At 48.3% G+C, this 17,521-nt stretch overlaps 11 protein-coding genes across 11 annotated transcripts; 6 read left to right on the top strand and 5 right to left on the bottom strand.

The window, feature by feature from the left end:
• The first annotated feature begins 185 nt into the window (after nt 1-185).
• BDW43DRAFT_244749 (LSB5 family protein) lies at nt 186-2,053 on the top strand. The gene is made up of 4 exons (XM_032039723.1): nt 186-368; nt 517-668; nt 725-1,738; nt 1,795-2,053. Exons 1-4 carry the CDS (start codon nt 354-356, stop codon nt 1,805-1,807), a joined length of 1,194 nt encoding a protein of 397 aa, XP_031894368.1. The 5' UTR covers nt 186-353; the 3' UTR covers nt 1,808-2,053.
• Nucleotides 2,054-2,079: 26 nt separating this feature from the next.
• BDW43DRAFT_293920 (major facilitator superfamily domain-containing protein) lies at nt 2,080-4,087 on the top strand. Its single transcript, XM_032043884.1, has 2 exons — nt 2,080-2,515; nt 2,574-4,087. Exons 1-2 carry the CDS (start codon nt 2,299-2,301, stop codon nt 4,040-4,042), a joined length of 1,686 nt encoding a protein of 561 aa, XP_031894367.1. The 5' UTR covers nt 2,080-2,298; the 3' UTR covers nt 4,043-4,087.
• A 291-nt stretch (nt 4,088-4,378) lies between these two features.
• On the top strand, nt 4,379-7,041 carry BDW43DRAFT_293919 (uncharacterized protein). Its single transcript, XM_032043883.1, has one exon. The coding sequence runs from the start codon at nt 4,994-4,996 to the stop codon at nt 6,869-6,871; it is 1,878 nt and encodes a 625-aa protein (XP_031894366.1). The 5' UTR covers nt 4,379-4,993; the 3' UTR covers nt 6,872-7,041.
• Nucleotides 7,042-7,643: 602 nt separating this feature from the next.
• Nucleotides 7,644-8,009, bottom strand: BDW43DRAFT_304562 (uncharacterized protein; the record flags this gene model as incomplete). Its single annotated transcript, XM_032045623.1, has 1 exon — nt 7,644-8,009. The coding sequence occupies one exon, from the start codon at nt 8,007-8,009 to the stop codon at nt 7,644-7,646; it is 366 nt and encodes a 121-aa protein (XP_031894365.1).
• Nucleotides 8,010-8,951: 942 nt separating this feature from the next.
• On the bottom strand, nt 8,952-9,907 carry BDW43DRAFT_293917 (uncharacterized protein). Its single transcript, XM_032043882.1, has 2 exons — nt 9,681-9,907; nt 8,952-9,625 (listed from the first exon to the last, which is right to left on the bottom strand). Exons 1-2 carry the CDS (start codon nt 9,875-9,877, stop codon nt 9,580-9,582), a joined length of 243 nt encoding a protein of 80 aa, XP_031894364.1. The 5' UTR covers nt 9,878-9,907; the 3' UTR covers nt 8,952-9,579.
• A 325-nt stretch (nt 9,908-10,232) lies between these two features.
• Nucleotides 10,233-10,781, top strand: BDW43DRAFT_316761 (uncharacterized protein; the record flags this gene model as incomplete). Its single annotated transcript, XM_032048386.1, has 3 exons — nt 10,233-10,245; nt 10,305-10,715; nt 10,768-10,781. The coding sequence occupies 3 exons, from the start codon at nt 10,233-10,235 to the stop codon at nt 10,779-10,781; spliced, it is 438 nt and encodes a 145-aa protein (XP_031894363.1).
• BDW43DRAFT_244715 (uncharacterized protein) lies at nt 10,661-11,147 on the top strand. The gene has a single exon (XM_032039722.1). It carries the CDS (start codon nt 10,820-10,822, stop codon nt 11,108-11,110), a length of 291 nt encoding a protein of 96 aa, XP_031894362.1. The 5' UTR covers nt 10,661-10,819; the 3' UTR covers nt 11,111-11,147.
• Nucleotides 11,148-12,317, bottom strand: BDW43DRAFT_244714 (DUF2011 domain-containing protein). Its single transcript, XM_032039721.1, has 3 exons — nt 12,223-12,317; nt 11,607-12,132; nt 11,148-11,544 (listed from the first exon to the last, which is right to left on the bottom strand). Exons 1-3 carry the CDS (start codon nt 12,246-12,248, stop codon nt 11,185-11,187), a joined length of 912 nt encoding a protein of 303 aa, XP_031894361.1. The 5' UTR covers nt 12,249-12,317; the 3' UTR covers nt 11,148-11,184.
• Nucleotides 12,318-12,716: 399 nt separating this feature from the next.
• Nucleotides 12,717-14,066, bottom strand: BDW43DRAFT_244429 (oxidoreductase, short-chain dehydrogenase/reductase family). Its single transcript, XM_032039718.1, has 3 exons — nt 13,078-14,066; nt 12,838-12,997; nt 12,717-12,777 (listed from the first exon to the last, which is right to left on the bottom strand). Exons 1-3 carry the CDS (start codon nt 13,644-13,646, stop codon nt 12,754-12,756), a joined length of 753 nt encoding a protein of 250 aa, XP_031894360.1. The 5' UTR covers nt 13,647-14,066; the 3' UTR covers nt 12,717-12,753.
• Nucleotide 14,067: 1 nt separating this feature from the next.
• Nucleotides 14,068-15,277, top strand: BDW43DRAFT_244612 (LAMTOR1/MEH1 family protein). Its single transcript, XM_032039719.1, has 3 exons — nt 14,068-14,381; nt 14,475-14,629; nt 14,708-15,277. The coding sequence occupies exons 1-3, from the start codon at nt 14,331-14,333 to the stop codon at nt 15,003-15,005; spliced, it is 504 nt and encodes a 167-aa protein (XP_031894359.1). The 5' UTR covers nt 14,068-14,330; the 3' UTR covers nt 15,006-15,277.
• Nucleotides 15,278-15,953: 676 nt separating this feature from the next.
• Nucleotides 15,954-17,061, bottom strand: BDW43DRAFT_304558 (E2 ubiquitin-conjugating protein UBC8; the record flags this gene model as incomplete). Its single annotated transcript, XM_032045622.1, has 7 exons — nt 15,954-16,090; nt 16,143-16,324; nt 16,384-16,498; nt 16,552-16,584; nt 16,714-16,754; nt 16,882-16,898; nt 17,029-17,061. The coding sequence occupies 7 exons, from the start codon at nt 17,059-17,061 to the stop codon at nt 15,954-15,956; spliced, it is 558 nt and encodes a 185-aa protein (XP_031894358.1).
• Between the last annotated feature and the right edge of the window lie 460 nt (nt 17,062-17,521).

The following is a 17,521-nucleotide window of genomic DNA, read 5'->3' as shown; positions in this document are numbered from 1 at the left end:
TCAACGGTTGCTCTGAGCCTGAACTGATCGTCAGGTAACCGTGCGTCGGGCTGAATAACTAGCGCCAAGACGAAGCGATAGCCTCCTTACTGGGTCTGCTACCACATCACTGTTCAGCTATTCTTTGGCTTTCCTCACGTATCACAAGGGGGACTTCCGCTTCGGGAATTGAGATCATCGAGGGCTATATACTTGTGGGATATTTTTCCAAGGCGAAAGGCGTTTTGCTTGACTAGACTGCACGTTGGTTTATAAAATCTGGATCTGCGGGTTCGGGCTGCCATCAGTCTGGGATATTTGTTTCTAAAGACATAGGGTGAATCGGGGAAACTCTTTACGACTCGAATATCATCATGTTTCATTCATCGGTAAGTTCAGTTTGTTCATATATCTACGTCTGAACCTCATGCGATGAGTCTCCATACAACCCGACCCTGTTCGGATACCCCATAATATGGAGTGAATGGACCATATGGATCCTGACGCTAACATTGTCGAACTAACGCTTCTCTATAGAAACCATATTCGGCCGTGTCTGTGCAGATTGAGGTCCTAACTAGTGAACAATATGATGTTGAAGACTCTAGTGGCATCGTTGATCTCATTGAAGCCGTAATGATACAGGGCAGTGGCCCGACCGAAGCAAGCCGCGCCCTGCGTAAGAAGCTGTCAGTTATATGTCCAATCAATCTCAAATAGGTTTCTGTTCCTAATTGGCCTCTAGTAAATATGGAAACCTGCACCGCCAATTAAGAGCTCTCACTATCCTCGACTTCCTGATCCAAAATTCTGGAGACCGCTTTTTACGGGAATTTGCTGATGAACCCCTACTGGAACGGTTGCGAATTGCTGCTACGGACCCTGTTTCTGATCCTCAGGTCAAAGAAAAATGCAAGCAACTCTTTGGACAATGGGCCGTGTCCTATAAGAACACGCCCGGCATGGAGCGGGTGACAGCTCTCTATAAGCAATTACCAAAACGCAAGCAGCCGGCCAACCAGGCCAAAGCCAAGGTTCTCCGGGACACTGGCACTTCCGACGAGCCTCCAATGGGTCATACTGTATCGATCTCTGCGGGCAATGGACCAGCCACAGTTCTTAGTGGCCCCAAGCACAAGCATACCTCCAGCAAATCACTCAAAAAGGAAAAGAAAGAGAAGAAAGTTCGAGATAAGAACTTCAGTCTTGAAAGGGAGAAACCAGAAATGTTGCAGACACTCGCATCTGCATCTGTCGCAAGCACAAATCTCCTAAATGCACTAAAGCTGGTCAATAGAGAAACTCAACGGGTAAGCGAGGATGCAGAGGTCCTCAATCGGTTCGAAAAGTGCAAGCAACTCAGGCGTCAGATTCTTCGTTATATCCAACATGTAGAAAGCGAGGAATTTCTTGGTAGTCTCATACACGCTAACGAGGAACTTGTCACCGCCCTCATGGCGTTCGAAGTCTTAGACAAGAGTGTGGATTACGACAGCGATAGCGATCAGGATGTGCTTGAGTCTGGCTGGAGTCCTGACCGCGATGATCTCCAGGAGTCATTTGCGGGGCTTGTTGTTAACCCTCCAAGGCCACCACGGCCCGTTCGGCCAATGTCTATATCTATCCCCTCATCTTCGAAGCAGCGGGTGTATCGCAGTGATAGTGAGTCAGCAACAGACGAAGACGATGATGAGGATAACCCATTTGGCGATCGCAATGCCATTCGTACGCCCAATATTGAAATGTCCCAACCCATCTGGTATGTTACTTTGTTCCCCCAAGCTTTTGACTTGTTTCTTCACTAATGTCTTACAGGAAAGAAGTTTAGATTGGGCGCAGCATGTCTTACTTTCTACCCTTCTTTCAATTTATAACCGTGGAGCTTTGCATTACCCATTAACGGAGTTACGTGCCCGATGATAATGCTATTAAAGATTGATCACGACGTTGCTTGCTTGGAGTACGACCTATGACTGAAATGGCGGTGTTTTTTTCTCTCTTTTTCTTTTTTTCTCTTTCTTAGTATGCTTCGGATGTATGACTAAATATGAGGAATACTACTATACCAATAAACTGCCGTTTTTTCCATAGCAGAATCCTTCGGATGTCCACTAGAATAACCAACTGCCATAAGGAGGCAATATATCCGAACCGAGAACACAACCCGCATCCTATATCGGACTTCAACATACCACTAAGCACTATGACTAAATCATCCCAACCCCCTTATTGAGCATGCTACCGACTCAAGGGGTCTTTTGATCGTTATCAACGCTCATGTGAAAATTGATCACTGACACACCCTAACGGAGCTGTAGGATGTCTCCCACTCAGCCTGCGTCAAGTCCCGCAATCCGGTCTGGGAATCCTCGGGGAGAATCAGCGACGGAACAAACACCGCTCCTCGAAGAACAATACCCCAATGCGACTACTGATTCTCAGGAACACCAAGCCCTTCTAGAACAGGAACCCACGACAAAAGAAGTGATCGTAATATTAGGAAGTGTGTGGGTGGGTGTCTTCTTGGCCGCCTTAGGTATGCTATGACAACCGTATATGTTTGAGGAACCTCGGAGGGAAGCTGACTCTTATAGATACGACTATCGTTGCCACGCTAACCGGACCTATCTCGTCGTCGTTCCACTCATTCTCGCTACTTTCCTGGTTGGCGACCGGGTATCTCATTGCCAATGCCGCCTTCCAACCGCTGAGCGGACGGCTGACTGACATCTTCGGTCGACGTGCTGGCCTGATATTCTCCAATGTCTTCTTCGCGGCTGGCAACTTGATATGCGGTGTGGCCAAAAGTGAGGGCACCATGGTTCTAGGCCGTGTTATTGCAGGGATTGGGGGAGGTGGCCTCAACACCATTGCAACGTTTGTCGCTTCCGACTTGGTGCCTCTCAGGAAGCGTGGAGTGTGGCAAGGTATCGGTAATATCTGCTACGGAGCCGGAGGTGGACTGGGCGGCGTGTTCGGGGGGTGGATTAATGACACGCTGGGATGGCGGTGGGCTTTCCTCATCCAGGTCCCGTTTATCGTAGTTTCAGGCATTCTAGTTGCCGTCAAGCTGAACTTGCCTACAAAGCAATCCGGGACGGCTAAATTGAAACGAGTTGACTTCCTCGGGGTGATCACGTTGGTCATCACGCTCGTTCTCTTCCTTCTTGGGCTTAATACGGGTGGGAACCAGCTTCCTTGGACACATCCTTTGGTTATCACGACCCTGCCTCTCTCCGCTGTGAGCTTGATGATTTTCGTTTATATCGAAGCGAACATCGCGCCTGAGCCCATCATTCCTGTTCGATTACTGCTTGACCGGACCGTCTTTTCTGCTTGCCTTACGAACTGGTTAGTCGTCATGGCAGTGTATGGCTTTATTTTCTACTTGCCGCTGTTGTTTCAGGTCCAGGGCTCGTCCGCAACGGCTGCAGGCGTAAAGTTGATTCCCCAGGCAATTGGAACATCGTTGGGTTCATTGGGGTCAGGGATACTGATGCGCGCCAGTGGCAAGTACAAGTTGTACAACTTTGTATCCGTGTCCCTCCTCACCATCTCGAATGCTCTTACCTGTACCCTAACCCTCACCTCCCCTGCTTGGTTGCCTTTCATTTACTTCTTTCTCATGGGGATTGCCTATGGCGCGATTCTCACTGTCACTCTCATTGCACTTGTGTCCGCCGTTGACCATGAGCATCATGCCGTGGTCACGTCGGCATCGTACGCATTCCGCAGTACAGGAAGCACGATTGGCATCACCATTGCTTCTGCGGTGTTCCAGAATACCTTGAAATCCGGACTCTGGGCCCGGTTTGGTGATCGGGATGATGCCAAGAAGTTAATCCCCCGAATCAGGGACAGTCTTGATGAACTTCGGACGCTGCCTCCCGACTGGAAACCGGGAGTTTTGGCGACGTATATGGAGTCTTTACGGGCTGTGTTCCTTACATTACTAGGACTCAGTATCTTAGGAGCGTTGGTCAGTTTGGCTATGCGTGAACACAAATTGCATACGAATCTGGCGCGAGCAGAGTCGCAGGACGCCGATAGAGACGTCGAATAATAAGGTATTATGTATGAGTAGGTAGTTTTGAAGATAGATGAGAGTCTTTGTTCTTTCTTTCGAGTTATCATTTGGGAGCTAAAACTTAATATAATAAAGTATAACCAGCCCTCCTACCTAATATGGACTACGATGATGTGGTTCTCGGAGTCAGACAGACATCATCCCATCCAATCTAAATCCCCCAAGGCAGCCAATCACCGCCCACAGGCCCATACGCAACCTCAGGCAGACCCGCCAATCAGCACTAATGCCTTGCAAACGAGGCCGCCGCCAGTAGCCGTTTAAGATTGTCAAATGATATCCATGACCTCCTTCTCTCTGAACACTTCCCGGTTTCAACCAACTTTTCTTTCCCTCTCCCCCGACTGAAGGAAGAAAGGAAGGAGATTACTGTCGCAGAAAAAGTACCCACGGACTCTATTAATTTCCCCCACTGTGATTGGCCCTACTTCTAGTAGTACGGCCGAGCGGAAGCCAATAACTGGTGGCGTTAAGAGATCCATCCGTGAAGAAAGACGTGGCGGCGCCCACTCAAAGAAGCGGACAAACTCAACTTTCAAGATTCACGCTTAAGCTCCATCTTCATGCCTTGAACAGCCATCCACCCACACCGTTTCTCCACTGATCAGACCACCAATCCTCTAACACGTATTGGACCGAAATAGGATACTTGCATGGACCTCACTCCCCTGTCCGCCGTTGGAGGAGTGGTTGGGCGCAAGTGAGGTGATCCATTCTCATAACACACGGCGGGTCAGGGCAACCCTATTGTTCCTTTTCCCTCCCTTTTTTTTCCCTTATCGACGATTTAATTCCGGTTTTCGCCAATAAATACTATAGAGTATCTCAGTCTACTCTTAGCTCTCGACGACACGCACCTCCCCTAATCGAAAAACGTCAATACCGTTTCTTCTGGACCCTAATCCGCTTACAGTTCTTTTTTCTGCTATGGCAGTTGACTTACAAGCAGATTACCCATTCTGTGCTGTCACAAAGGCTCCCTTGCCAACTGAAATGGAGGTTGATGGAGGAGAGGGAGGCAAAGTGATCGTAAACAAAGAACATTCCTCAATATCGTCACACGAACTACCGAATAATGATGTTGCCTCGCCGGAACGCCGCCGGAAACGCTTACTGCTATCCACGGAAAGCGCGTTCGTCGACAATGTGCTCTCATCCCTCGTTCAACATCCTGACATCGAGTTGCGGCTAATTACGGACGAACCATCCGCGCTTCTCTCCGGTGCGAACAAGGTTCCCCACTATATGGACACGGTAGATACTCAGACTTTTGAGAAGAAGACGGGTGCTCGGAGATGGCTGAAGGCTAAGGCTGCGGAGCTTTGCGAATGGGCGGATATGCTACTAGTTGCTCCCATAGATGCTGGAACGCTGGGATCGATGCTGTATGGCCTGACCAATACATTAACCCTTGCACTTCTTCGTGGTTGGATATCTACCAAGCCTGTCGTCCTTATACCGGGTATGACTGTTTCAGAATGGCATCACCCGTTGAACACTAGACAGCTCAGGGAAGTAGACCAATATTGGCCTTGGGTGAGCGTGGTTACGCCTGTTCTGATGAAGTCCAATAACCCTGAGGAGCTCGTGCAGCTTCCTTGGGGTGGTTTGAAAGAACTTCATGATACAATCGAAAAGACCTTAGGCTTGTCTTTTTCTCATCATCTAACTGAACCCAATCAGCCATCCGAAATTTCGAAAATTGCTTCTTTAGGAGAGAAAGCATCTACAAGTGTGGGTGCTACGGCTTCACGACATACTGTGTATCGGTCAGATAAAGGCGCACGGTCTCTACCAATGGAATTGTGGCTAAATGTCTTCGAGGACCACCTACGAGACTGGGAAATCGCAAAGGCGGTTGGTATTCCGACAAATCTCCCGGTTCCTAAGGAATGGCAGAGCCATCTCCTCAAGATGTCGGCTCCTGCCTCCTTGGAGTATACAATTCTCCGGGGTTCCTCTGCTGCGATCAAGAAACGCATCGACAGTTTGCCACGGTGGAAGCCACTTTCTGATCTCGCTTGCCACCTAATCTTCAAATTCTCACGAACCGACATTCTTTCCTACCTTACAGAGCACCACCTTGACCTTCTGTGGACAACATCTCGTCTTACTAATTTACCATACCGTGCATCTGCAATCTACGGAAATCCTAACATCCTAACTTGGTGGCGCGATGCTCCCGCTCTTCCTACTAAGGAGCATAAAGCCGACGCAATGGACGGTGCGTCTCGTGCTGGATTTATCAGCGTTCTCGAATGGTGGCGCACCTCTGGCCTCGAACTTCGATACACTGAACGTGCGCTCGAATCGGCCAGCGCGGAAGGCCGCATAGGCGTTTTAGACTGGTGGAAGAACGCTTCAGTAAATGCATCCCCATCGAACCCCATCCCTCTCAAAGTTGGCAAATCCGTTCTCCTAGCCGCCCAATCCGGTCGTACTGCTTCCCTCGCCTGGTGGGACGCCTCTGGCATACCATACAGCCATGCCGAATCAGTCGCCCGCATTGCCAGTACACATGGCCATGTTCACGTGCTCGATTTCTGGTACCGACTCAAAGGTGCTAAGATGATCTTCGATTCGCAGGTCCTTGTCGGACCCACAAAGAACGGACACGACAATGTCCTTGAATGGTGGCGACGGAGCGGTCTCCGCGTCGAGTTCAAGACATGTGATATTGAAGAGGCCCTCGAAGACGCGGATCCCTCGTCTGGCGCCGAAGAAAGAGTCCGGCGGTGGTGGGCTCGCAATGGGCTCAATCTGGGCGTGGGGACAAGCGAATGGATGAAAACAAAAGTGTTGTGATTGTACTTGTTAGGGATCTTTCCCCCTCTTCTTTCCGCTTTGTATATTTGGTTTGATTCAAATTTCTGTTGTTAAAAATACCCCCCATCTGGCTTTGCGGATTACGGAGCATAACTGGTTACGCATATTATATAGACATAGTTCACATTACCGAATGAGTTTGCCCGGAATATTCTGGTCTTATTAACTTCGTAATAGTATCAGATTAAATGGAATAAAGATAGGTGTATGCGCTAAGCACTTGTGATAGTCGTGCTTAGGCGTATAAGGATATATGTAGGTATGTTCTCTAGGAAAGCATTTTCTATGATTCATGCTCTCCACGTTGGACGCTTTGGCCAAAGCTTGGTACGTAAAACCCACACAGATAATAGTTGCTGTACATAACTATTGCATAGACCCATACCTACAATCTTGATTGATATATATGTAAGATTGGACGGAAACGAAGAGGGGATATTTGCCCTGATCTGTTCATAAAAATAGTTCTATTAGAAAGATCTCGAGTGCAAGTCTCAGTTTGTGTTTTGCTGTGGATAATTTCAAGTCATCTTCCATATACGATAAATCTATTTAAGTGCTCATGATTATGGAAAGCAAATGCAAGTTAGATTGACAGACTTCCATCCTACCCCTATGAATCAAAACATTAACATATTGCAATGTAAGGTCCCATTTGTCTCCGTCGCTCACTACAGCAAGGACAGGTGTAGGACCTCTCCTTAGTAATAGGACGATCCATTTGTCACTCGAAGAAACAGTTAGGACAGAGTTATCTCGCAGCCCTTCGATTATGCGTTAAATACCAAAGAAGGTCTGCAGCAAAACCGTCCGTGTCTTCAAGTACGGTTTGAAAGTCTTCACTCTCCAGCAGCTTTAAAACATGCTCATGAGAGGCGCGCACGATAATATCACGGAGACTTCTGTCTTCCTTGTAAATACGCTTGTATGCCTCTGAAATGGCCGTGGGAAAGTCATCCGTTTGCCAGCATACCTTCACTATGTTCTCGAATTTCTCTTTCGCTCTCTTCTGTGGCAATGCAAATTTGTCCGCTATCTGATACACCCTGACATTATATAGCATTGGGGAAACTCGACCATGGTCGCTACCGCTGCTGTCATACTCGATTCCGTACATGAAGTGGATCATCCGCTTTCACGGCACGGGGGTCATCTTCTTTGAGTTGTATGGTATTCTCAACGGTTTCCTATCCCATGGATGAACGGCTCATTTGCCAAATGATACTTCTTGTACGGTGAAGCCTTTACCGTCCAGTCGCCCTTGAACAACCGGGAGAAATATTCAGACTGTCCGCATATCACCCGTCGGGGGAAAGGAAAGACCACGACTAACTTCTTGAGACCAGAAGTCAAATCCCCCCAATTTCATGACCAGGGCTCCCATCTTGAGAAAGGACCACTTCATTCTTTTCGCCGTCTATAGGCTTCGCGCTACTGTGAGAGTGATTCTAGGCTGATTCTGCTCTCAGCTGGGATTATTCTTTGCCACGAGGCCTGTGATACCTTGAGGAATGCTTCGGCTAAATAGTTGAGGTAGCAATTGCAGCGCTGCGCATGTTTATTCTGGCTTGTTCATAATATCTTCGTATAGAGGGCGATTCACTTCCGCTTCTACCCTCTCCATAATTACAGCTAACTATGTAATTATACTCTTAAATCTCAGGAAAACGGCGCTGGTACTAGGTGATACCATGTATACTGGAGTTTTGTCGTGCCTTGATTTTACCTATATAGGAGCCCTAACGCCGTTGAGGTAGGGCATAAATGGGGTTATACCCTTTCAGGTAGTAGAAAAAATACTGTAAACTTAAGAAGATAACAGCAGGAGTCCCAGTTCTCGCTGTTTTATAAGCTGCGAAATTGGTTTTGTATATATTCTTTAGTAACGTGGATAAAGTTGAAGTTTTGAAGTCTAAGGGTTAGATTTCACCTGCCTCTTTGCGCGTACAGGAAAGAGCCGCGGTTCACTTTATGGCCTACTGGACGGAGTGTGAAAGGACAGAGATAGAAACATTGTGATAATTCTGAAAGTAATCTAGCATTTGTAATAGAGTGAATAGTATTCTGATAGGCTCCACTTTGGGGGGTACTAGAACAATAGATCTCTCGGAGACTTTTCCTCTCTGATATTGTATGGTCTCCTGAGAGTCCGCGTACTATTCAAGCTAAAGGAGGGAGGTATCTGGTTATGTAGGGTAATAGGCTGATAGAGTGGAAAAGGAGTCGACTGTATCTTACTGCGGTGGAGCTTCTCTAGAATCCTCCATTACATTTTCAATATTGCGGTACACCCGCAAGTTAAAAGGGGTAGGGGGAATAAATTGGTGTTAATTTGGGTAAGAAGACAGGTATTGCTTTGTATATACATCTTCGATGATATTGAAGCAAAGTCGTACATGCGTATCTCATCCTAAAACAGGCTAGGGAAATGGTAGCACCGCAAGAACAAGGAACTGATGTTACTTGCAGAAATCGAACCGATCGTGATCAACCCCTGACAAATAATAGGATTTCCTCAGGGCGAAAGTAGATACCGATCCCCTTAACGGAACGAGCTAGGTCCTCTAGGACCCCACAGTCTTGTTCAGACTCGTCGGTAAGCGCCGAGACTAGTGTATCGATAAATCTCAACCAAGGGTGAAGAAGGGTGGGGAGGGGAGTCGCCAATAAATTGAATCTACGACATCTCATTTCATGGTCAATCGAGCAGGTGACACAAGGATTCCAGGAACCCTATTGTATGTGAAATTAGTCATTTGAAACAATCTGTCTTTGACGAACGTCTGACTCGTAATCTGGCCGGGTCTCTTTCGGGAGAACATTGTACTTGATTAGCTCCAGCACAGCCACTGGAAAATAGATGGGCCCCGTCGAGATCGACAGCAAGAGCTGGAACAAATGACGGGAAATGGACTGAGTGGGTCTGTCATGGTCCTCTATCGTGGAGGTGATAGAGTAAAATGAAGCATTGGAAAGGAGAATCATCCGAAGCGAGGTTCCCCCAGTTTGAATGAGAATATGAAAAAAAGGAGAGGGAGAAAATGAAAGGAAAGGAAAACAAGAAAAAGGAAACAAGAAAAAGGATGGTCAGATCACGGACTCCAGCGTCACGTGGAGGAAGACCATCACAGTTGCTTTATTAGTTTCTTAATTGACGCCTATTGTCCCATCTCTCTTTCCTCCCCGTTGTTTCCTCTCCCTCTTCTTGTTCTTCTTCTTCTCCTCATCAGATAACCCTACATCATCTTCTCACTCATCCTGACTATCTCGCCGGTATCGTCCGTTATCCGTCTCTTTCTATATAGCTTTACTATTACTCTTAACGTTTTGGATCGTCACAATGGGTGGTGTCCGTAAGTTACAACGCGTATGGGTTCTTGGCAATGATATTGTTATTCTAACGGCCGCGAAGCACTGAACACCTTCAAACAGATTAAGGAAGGTCTCAAATCGATCTTCAAGAGGAAGAAGAAGGGTGATAAGACCAAGACCGGCACTGCGGAACAACCGCAGGATACATCTGCAGAGACCGCCGCTCCTGGTGCTGAGGGTACCACCGAGTCTAGCACTACCACCCAGGAGGCGCCAGCTCCGGCCCCAGAATCCCATGGTATATCCCAGCCAGCTCCCACGGCAGCGGCTGCGCCAGGTTCAGAGGCCTCTGGCATCTCCCCAGGCACCTCAATACCAGAGCAAGGGACACACCATCATGAAGCACCTGCCCCGGTACCCTTGCCGCAAATCCCACCTATAGAGACAACGACGGAATCTACTCCCGCTGCTCCCTCCGAGTCAGTCGCCGGCCCCGCTGAGCCCGCGAAACGTGAGTTTGCACGATGCAACGCTAGCCTGACCACGCTAACCATCATACATAGCCGAGGCTAAATAAGCCATTATACTTCCCGGTTGCTATAATGTGCGACTGATATGTTTCCCTTCTTGCTGGAACTCCAGCCCTATATGCATTGTTCTTTATCACTTTTCCATTTCGCTTCGCATACCCCGGCATCGTCTGCTTTTCCATCCTGTGCTTGTGTCATTGTTCGTGTCGCTCGTATAATACCCCCTGTGTCTTCTTCAAATTGTGGTTTCATTGAAGACTTCTTTGTAATACAGGCCATGCGCCGGTCATCATTACCATTCTATGTTAGTCCTTGGGCCGAGTTGCGCCTTCATGGTATCATATTGTTAAGCGGAATAGAAAACTATTCATCATAGTCATCAGCGGACTCAAAAAAAGGGTATCATGAACTAGAGCAAAGGCTATCAGAAAGCACACCAATGGGAATACATCAGTCACTTCCCTCCTGCGAGAAAGCATCATCCCCCTCAACGGCAGGCGTATCTTGAACTTTCCCCAAGGCTGCGGCAGTGGCAGCTTTCATTTCCCTTGCCTTCTGTCTCCGCTTAATCTTCCGCTCTCTGTTCTTGCGGTTCCGTTTCTCAGCCTCCGTTTCCTTGGCCTGCTCCGCCGCGGCAAGGCGTTTGCGAAGCTGGAGCCGTCGCTTTTTGCCTGGCTTCTTCCAAGACTTGGGATCTCTGTCATGAGGCTCGGTAACGAAAATGGCAGTCGTAGGATCCTCTGAACGTCGAGGCAATTTCGTCTGATGCCTTTTCAAACGAGTCACCCGCCATGGTAGGTCACATCCAGGCTAATATATTACATTAGCCCAAACCTCAAACCCCCTTCGTATTAACAAGAGGAACAACATACCCAAGGAACCTTTGCCCACTCCCCCATCTGTTGTCCGCTAACAGCCACCTCCTCGAACTGTTTCCGCCGCAGCGCAACCTTCGGATCATCCTCCTTCGACCCAGAAAGCAGCCCCGGCGCAGAAAAGTAATAATCCCACCCCCGAAACGGATTCACGAATCGCCCATCATGTAGACCCCCCGCACCAGGCGTTGGAGACCGTAGCCGGATTCGCAACTTCTGAGTCCCTGTCGTAGCGCCCTCATCTTTTTTCTTCTCACCCGTAGCATCATCTTGCGCAGTAGCATTCCGAACCGGCGCGCTGAATAGTCGGAACTCAAACTCTTGCTCTTCTTCTTCTTCCTCCTTTATGTTCTCGGCATTGGGTCCTTGAGTATCTGTCTGTTCCGAAGGTTGTTCTGGTTGAAGCAGGGAATCCAAATCCAGCAATTCACCTAGTCGCTCATATCCACTGGTAAATGTTTCTTCGGGTTGAGGCGATGGAGATCGTGAGGAGGACGGAGAGAGAAGTTCATTGCGACGGACGCTAGTGTTTGATTGTAGTGTTAGCTGGTTTATTCGATTGGATAATTATGCATGGATGCACTCGGTTTCAAGGACAGGAGCCCGTACGCACCGTTTTGCGTTCGGAAGGTCGAACATATTAGTTAATTAATTGGTGGCAGTCATGGGATTGAGAAATTTGGTTGAGAGAAATTTGGTGGTTGGGTGGTGTGTGAGGATTTAGTGCGGATGAGAAAATTGGAAGATGGTGGAGGTGACAGACAGAGTGGGTTGTTTCCACGGATTTGGTGATGGTGCGGCCACGGCCCGGAGGTTCCACTTTTTTTTTACGACTTCATACTCCGTCGCTATATTAGAGCCACTTTGTAGGGAACTCGTATCTCCATGTACGGGACACTAGGTATGATGTTGAATTAGTGTTGGGATGTGGATAACTATGAGAAGTATTATGATGGCATGCAGCGGGGCCTTTGGTATGGATATTTACTACTTGGTTGGCTGGTTTTAACTACAGTCAATATATGAATATGAAGGATGTCTCTGATGGCCTTCATTCTTATACTTCATGAATTGTTGCATTCGTTAGAAAGGTGTTCTCGTGGCTTATACGCATACTAATCAGCCAATCCACTATAAACAGCGACTAGACACAGCGACCGCCGTCAACCTAGATACAACGATTAGTATTGTCGACAAGGGGAGACAACACGTAGTCGATTACACCTACCTCCAAGTCCACTCCAGTGATAAACTCCGCCTCATCACTTGCAAGGAAGCTGCAGGCATTGGCAACATCCACCGGAGTACTAGGACGTCCTAAGGGGACGGTGGACACAAACGCCGCCCGATTTTCTTCTGTGTCTGGCTTTCCAAGAAACAGATGCGTCCTGAATCGAGACTCACATGAGCACCAAGTTCCACAGATGCATGTAAGAAAAAAAGGTAAGAAAAAGAGAAGAGTTCTTACATTCCAGTACTACCAACGACAGGGCAAACGCAGTTGAACCGGATCTTCTTCGGGCCATACTCAACGGCCATTGTTTTGGTCGCAGTGCATACAGCCGCCTTGGACGCATTATACCAAGTCAGGCCGGGGCGCGGACGAAGAGCAGCAGTGGAAGAAACCTGCACAAAGCATCCGGGGTGGTTATTCTGCTCGAAATAAGGCACGATGACGTTCGCGGAGAGATAGATCGACTTCACGTTGACATTCATGCATAAGTCAAAGTCGGCATCGGTGACTTGGCCTGTGGGTTTATTGGAGTAGGTTGCTCCGGCATTGTTGACTACGATATCGAGCTTGCCGTATGTGTCCAGTGCGGTTTGAAGCAATGTCCGCCAGGATTCTCGGCTGGTCACGTCTGCGAAGACGAACTTGCTGCTTAGCTCTGTCGCTACCTTTTCGCCGTTCTCCTTGGATAACTCGGCGATGATTACTTTGGCGCCCTCTTCAACAAACTTCTTTGCGATACCGTGACCGAAGCCTGAGCCTGCTCCTGTCACGATGGCTACTTTACCTTCTAGACGTCCAGGCATGGTTGCGATAGAGAAAGAAGAGGCTGTAAAGTGGGAACTAGGGATATAGAGGCGAAAGAAGGGAGATAGACAACTTGTTTTGGAGTAAAGTTCCGAGAGATGGAGAGGAGCTTTAACGTTTCCATGCTGCGGGGTTGGTAGCAGTCATAGGTATTAAATCCCGTATTTTGTTGATTGGAGATCATTTCTGTCAACAGATGCTCCACACGGCTGAGGAATGGACCAATGTTAATTCTAAACCAGGTACTGTGTTTCTGCGGGACTCGTGTCTAGTGGACTATGTTGAGTACTAGTACTAGTACTACTTACTGTATGCTAAATGTTTGGATTGACGGAATGGGATTGAATTGAATGGCGTCGGAGTAAAACGCACGGACCAATTAATTGCTGGTGTCCACCCGAAGGGAACTCCCAATTTAATTCCATCCAAAAAGCCCCATGCGCAACTTCGCCAAACAAAGATACAAAATATTCAAGAGAATTCTCCGATAGACCACTTCAGCATCACCGGTTGATGCCTGTCGCTGTACTTCCGATATCAGCATCCCACTCGTTTACTTTCCCTGTCCTTCCTGTTCGCACTTCTCCCGCCAGTTCCAATTGAAACGCATCGTCCTCCGTAACCCCCCCGTCTTGTCCCTTCGTTTCCCAACTGAACTTCACACCCTGTTGACATTGGTATAAATGGGTGTCTGTGCATCGTGCCTGGGACTTGGTCGCCGGGATAGTCAGGACGTAAGTCTCTGCTGCAGAGATGGATAGATCATGCGACCCGGGTGGCTGGGCTGGTCGCAAATGTCTCCCATCGCTAACTGGCGGCGCAAACAGTCCGAGTCTTCTCAGCGTTTACTTGACGATGATATCTACCAATCTGGTTATGGATATGGCGCGCTAAACAACGCCAATCAAGCCAATCACCCCGATACCGGATACTTGAGGCGTGAACGAGAAGCGCTCGAAGCGATCTGTCAACGAACGTCAGAGTAAGTGGGCGTTCTCTTGGTGGATGTGCCAGGTGGAATTGTGTGGGCAGTCATGCTAAATTTACAAAACCAATCCAGCTCGGTCATCGATATCTGGTCCCTCCAGACCCAATCCCATCTACAACCTCGAGCCACCCTCCGCGGCCCTGTGTCACCAGCTTCCTCTCGAGCCGGCCCCAAAGACGATGTCCCCGTACGAGTAACCACCACTCCCCCAGCGTCAGAAGCTGGTACCTCCGCCCAGAAGCCAGGCTCACCGAACCCCGGTACTGTTCCAAAACATTGGGGTGAAGTGGTTATCAACCCGCGCAAGGGCAAGTCGCCGCAGCCCGATGATAATGCCCGCGATGTTTTCGGCGTTCTGAAGGTTACCTAGGCCTGGGTGGACAAGGGACGATGTGACGATCGATACTTGGGGTGATTCCATTATTCTCTTCTTCTTCTTCTCTCTCTCTCTCGCATAGGTCGCCGGTCGACGGTCGATGTCTTTCTCTCTTTTCTAATCTCTCCTTGTCACACTCTGTCTTTGTTTTCTTCATTTTCTTTTCTTTCCCCTTCCCCGCCCCCCCCTTTTTCTCCCCCTAGAGTTACCGTTCTAATACCCTGGCTACTTTTCTTTTTCTTTTCCTTTTTCTTCATACGTCTCAGTCCTTTAATCTCTGCGTTGCGGTCCTTTTGTATGGCATGTTGGTTTGGGTTACATGTTACTTCTCTTTTGCTCCTTACGTTTCGTTGAAATACAACAAAATACGCAGGATGTCTCATTTGTGTCAAAATGGTGGTTCGTGCTTTTTTTGGTTCATGCGTTGGCTATGGAGACCTCCCATGTCCTATTACATCAAAGGGCATGACCAAGCTCCTCCTAGGATAGATTCATGTTGTATTTGTATTATTGCTATAAACCCGAAGGGGTGAACATATGAACAGCATAAACAGGCATGTCTGCCCTGGTATGCATAACCCGGGCGCGCGAACCTCTGAAAGAAACAACCAAAATAGCATGACGTTGTATCCGAGTAGAGAGGAAAGAGAAGGGGGGACTTCCGGACGGGAGATGGTTCGACAGCTCCCCAGCTCAGCGATGCGTTGTTCGTGGGTCCGATCCTTGACTCTGTCTTCGCAGTCGCCGTAGTCAGTTGCGCCATGAACGTCAGAACCCCACCCTAAAACGCCACGTCCCTAAACCCAATGAAACGATGAAAAGGAAATGACCCTGCCGATGCGAGGTAGTCGTGCTCATAATGCCCAATACCGAGATCTGGAACGATCATCGAAAGAGATAAAAGGTGGAAAGAAGACGAAGAAGGGAAACAAAATGATACATTTAGACGTCGTCCATTGTACCAACCGGTTCTTCCCCGCCCGATTCGTAGCTGCCTGCGGAACTTAATTCATCTTCGGACTCTGTGTCTTCTCCGGCATCGTCCACCGCCTCTTTACTAGCGTACTTTGCCACATATTCTGAGACTATGAGTACATGATGAATTCCAAATGGTATAAGTGGATGACCTACCCTTCACCTTTGCGTCGTAACTCTTAGGTTCCCTCATCAGCATCGCGGCTGCTTCGCCGTTTAATGGGTCCGAGGGGTTCGGATAGCGCAGGAGTTGTGGAAGGAAGACCTCGAAGATGTTGAGCATGTCGTACATCGGCGACCATGTTTGGTTGATGACGTCCAGGCAAACGGACCCCGAACTAAATTACCCATGTATCAGAGAAAATCATGGTAGACGAACGACGGGTAGTTGCCTTACAGCTCATCGATGTTGGGGTGAAAGATCCGATTTACGAAACCAATGCTTGGGCTCTTGTAGGGATACTGATCAGGTAGCTCGACGTGAATCTTCCAGTGACCACCGGCAAAAGGTGCTGGGTTGCTGTGAGTAAATCGATGTAGGCCGCCAAGTATAGAGTGTACATACTTTCCTCAGGGCCCTTGAAGCGGACATAGAATTCTTGCCTGTCAACAACCTCATGGTAAGCATCTATGCCTTAGCTTGTCCATTCCGGGGAGGAAAGTGGCACATACACTATTAACAGTAGTTAGCCTAGGGAGTCCGGTGGCAAAGATAAGCGACACTTACTATTGTCGTTGACCAGAGTTACCTCATAGTCACTCATCAACCTAAAACTCCGTCAACATCCCTCATTTTATAACACCATCTCCGTGTATTCTTTGTGATTTGCATATTTATCCGTGATATCCGTTCGAAGGGAGGGTGATGGAGACTAGGAATGGGAGGAGCGCGTACATCCTGCTCAGAGTCAGCTATAGATCAACGAGTGAAGTATCCAAGTCGGAATATCATACTTCATAACCTATACATAGGAGAAAAAGTCCGTCAGTTAGCCTTCATTTTTCTTTTGACAGTGATGCCTTTATGCCCTAATTTACTCACATCTGTCTCGATTCTCCGCTTTGGACTACTCATTTTGAAAGTATTACTAGACGATTTGACACGATCTGAACGTTGACCGTCCGATAAGCGTGCGGTAAGCGTTCAAATATCGAATTTCTCGGGATTGTCGTGCTCGAAATAGTCCGCAGGATTGAAGCGGGGAAGTAAATGAACGAGCGGGGCGGATGGACTGAGGGATGTAGAATAGGGTGGATAAGTAAGGTTGAAGATAGAGGGTTATGTTACGTGAGGGTGCGAGGGTGGTAATTGAAAAGAAAACCGAGTACGCTATGGAAGGAAGCGAAGAGAGAGGGCGTATTTAAGGGAAGACAGGCGGGGAGATTGAAAGAGTAGAGTGGCAGCCAGTACTATTAAGTAGTATGAGTGGACGATCGATGATGGCACCACGAATGCCTGGACCCGCAGGCCGAAAATTGGTCAGTCACTCGCCGCCGGTCATGTGCCAGACGGCCACTCATGACCATGACTCAGC

Source organism: Aspergillus alliaceus (assembly GCF_009176365.1).
Source record: "Aspergillus alliaceus strain CBS 536.65 unplaced genomic scaffold BDW43scaffold_83, whole genome shotgun sequence".
Lineage (NCBI taxonomy): Eukaryota > Fungi > Ascomycota > Eurotiomycetes > Eurotiales > Aspergillaceae > Aspergillus > Aspergillus alliaceus.
This window is presented reverse-complemented; position numbering and strand designations above follow the sequence as displayed.

What these genes read in the sequence shown, in the direction of transcription:
- BDW43DRAFT_244749 (XM_032039723.1), top strand. An exon ending in CGCGCCCTGCGTAAGAAGCT is followed by an intron (nt 669 to 724) that starts GTCAGTTATATG and finishes ATTGGCCTCTAG; the next exon opens with TAAATATGGAAACCTGCACC.
- BDW43DRAFT_293920 (XM_032043884.1), top strand. Translation starts at nt 2,299, where the DNA reads ATGTCTCCCACTCAGCCTGCGTCAAGTCCCGCAATCCGGTCTGGGAAT. An exon ending in TGTCTTCTTGGCCGCCTTAG is followed by an intron (nt 2,516 to 2,573) that starts GTATGCTATGAC and finishes TGACTCTTATAG; the next exon opens with ATACGACTATCGTTGCCACG.
- BDW43DRAFT_293919 (XM_032043883.1), top strand. Translation starts at nt 4,994, where the DNA reads ATGGCAGTTGACTTACAAGCAGATTACCCATTCTGTGCTGTCACAAAG.
- BDW43DRAFT_293917 (XM_032043882.1), bottom strand. Translation starts at nt 9,877, where the DNA reads ATGATTCTCCTTTCCAATGCTTCATTTTACTCTATCACCTCCACGATA. An exon ending in GAGACCCGGCCAGATTACGA is followed by an intron (nt 9,626 to 9,680) that starts GTCAGACGTTCG and finishes CACATACAATAG; the next exon opens with GGTTCCTGGAATCCTTGTGT.
- BDW43DRAFT_244715 (XM_032039722.1), top strand. Translation starts at nt 10,820, where the DNA reads ATGTTTCCCTTCTTGCTGGAACTCCAGCCCTATATGCATTGTTCTTTA.
- BDW43DRAFT_244714 (XM_032039721.1), bottom strand. Translation starts at nt 12,248, where the DNA reads ATGTTCGACCTTCCGAACGCAAAACG. An exon ending in GACCTTCCGAACGCAAAACG is followed by an intron (nt 12,133 to 12,222) that starts GTGCGTACGGGC and finishes ATCAAACACTAG; the next exon opens with CGTCCGTCGCAATGAACTTC. An exon ending in AGTGGGCAAAGGTTCCTTGG is followed by an intron (nt 11,545 to 11,606) that starts GTATGTTGTTCC and finishes GTAATATATTAG; the next exon opens with CCTGGATGTGACCTACCATG.
- BDW43DRAFT_244429 (XM_032039718.1), bottom strand. Translation starts at nt 13,646, where the DNA reads ATGCCTGGACGTCTAGAAGGTAAAGTAGCCATCGTGACAGGAGCAGGC. An exon ending in GTCGTTGGTAGTACTGGAAT is followed by an intron (nt 12,998 to 13,077) that starts GTAAGAACTCTT and finishes GTCTCGATTCAG; the next exon opens with GACGCATCTGTTTCTTGGAA. An exon ending in TCACTGGAGTGGACTTGGAG is followed by an intron (nt 12,778 to 12,837) that starts GTAGGTGTAATC and finishes CGTTGTATCTAG; the next exon opens with GTTGACGGCGGTCGCTGTGT.
- BDW43DRAFT_244612 (XM_032039719.1), top strand. Translation starts at nt 14,331, where the DNA reads ATGGGTGTCTGTGCATCGTGCCTGGGACTTGGTCGCCGGGATAGTCAG. An exon ending in GTCGCCGGGATAGTCAGGAC is followed by an intron (nt 14,382 to 14,474) that starts GTAAGTCTCTGC and finishes CGGCGCAAACAG; the next exon opens with TCCGAGTCTTCTCAGCGTTT. An exon ending in ATCTGTCAACGAACGTCAGA is followed by an intron (nt 14,630 to 14,707) that starts GTAAGTGGGCGT and finishes AAACCAATCCAG; the next exon opens with CTCGGTCATCGATATCTGGT.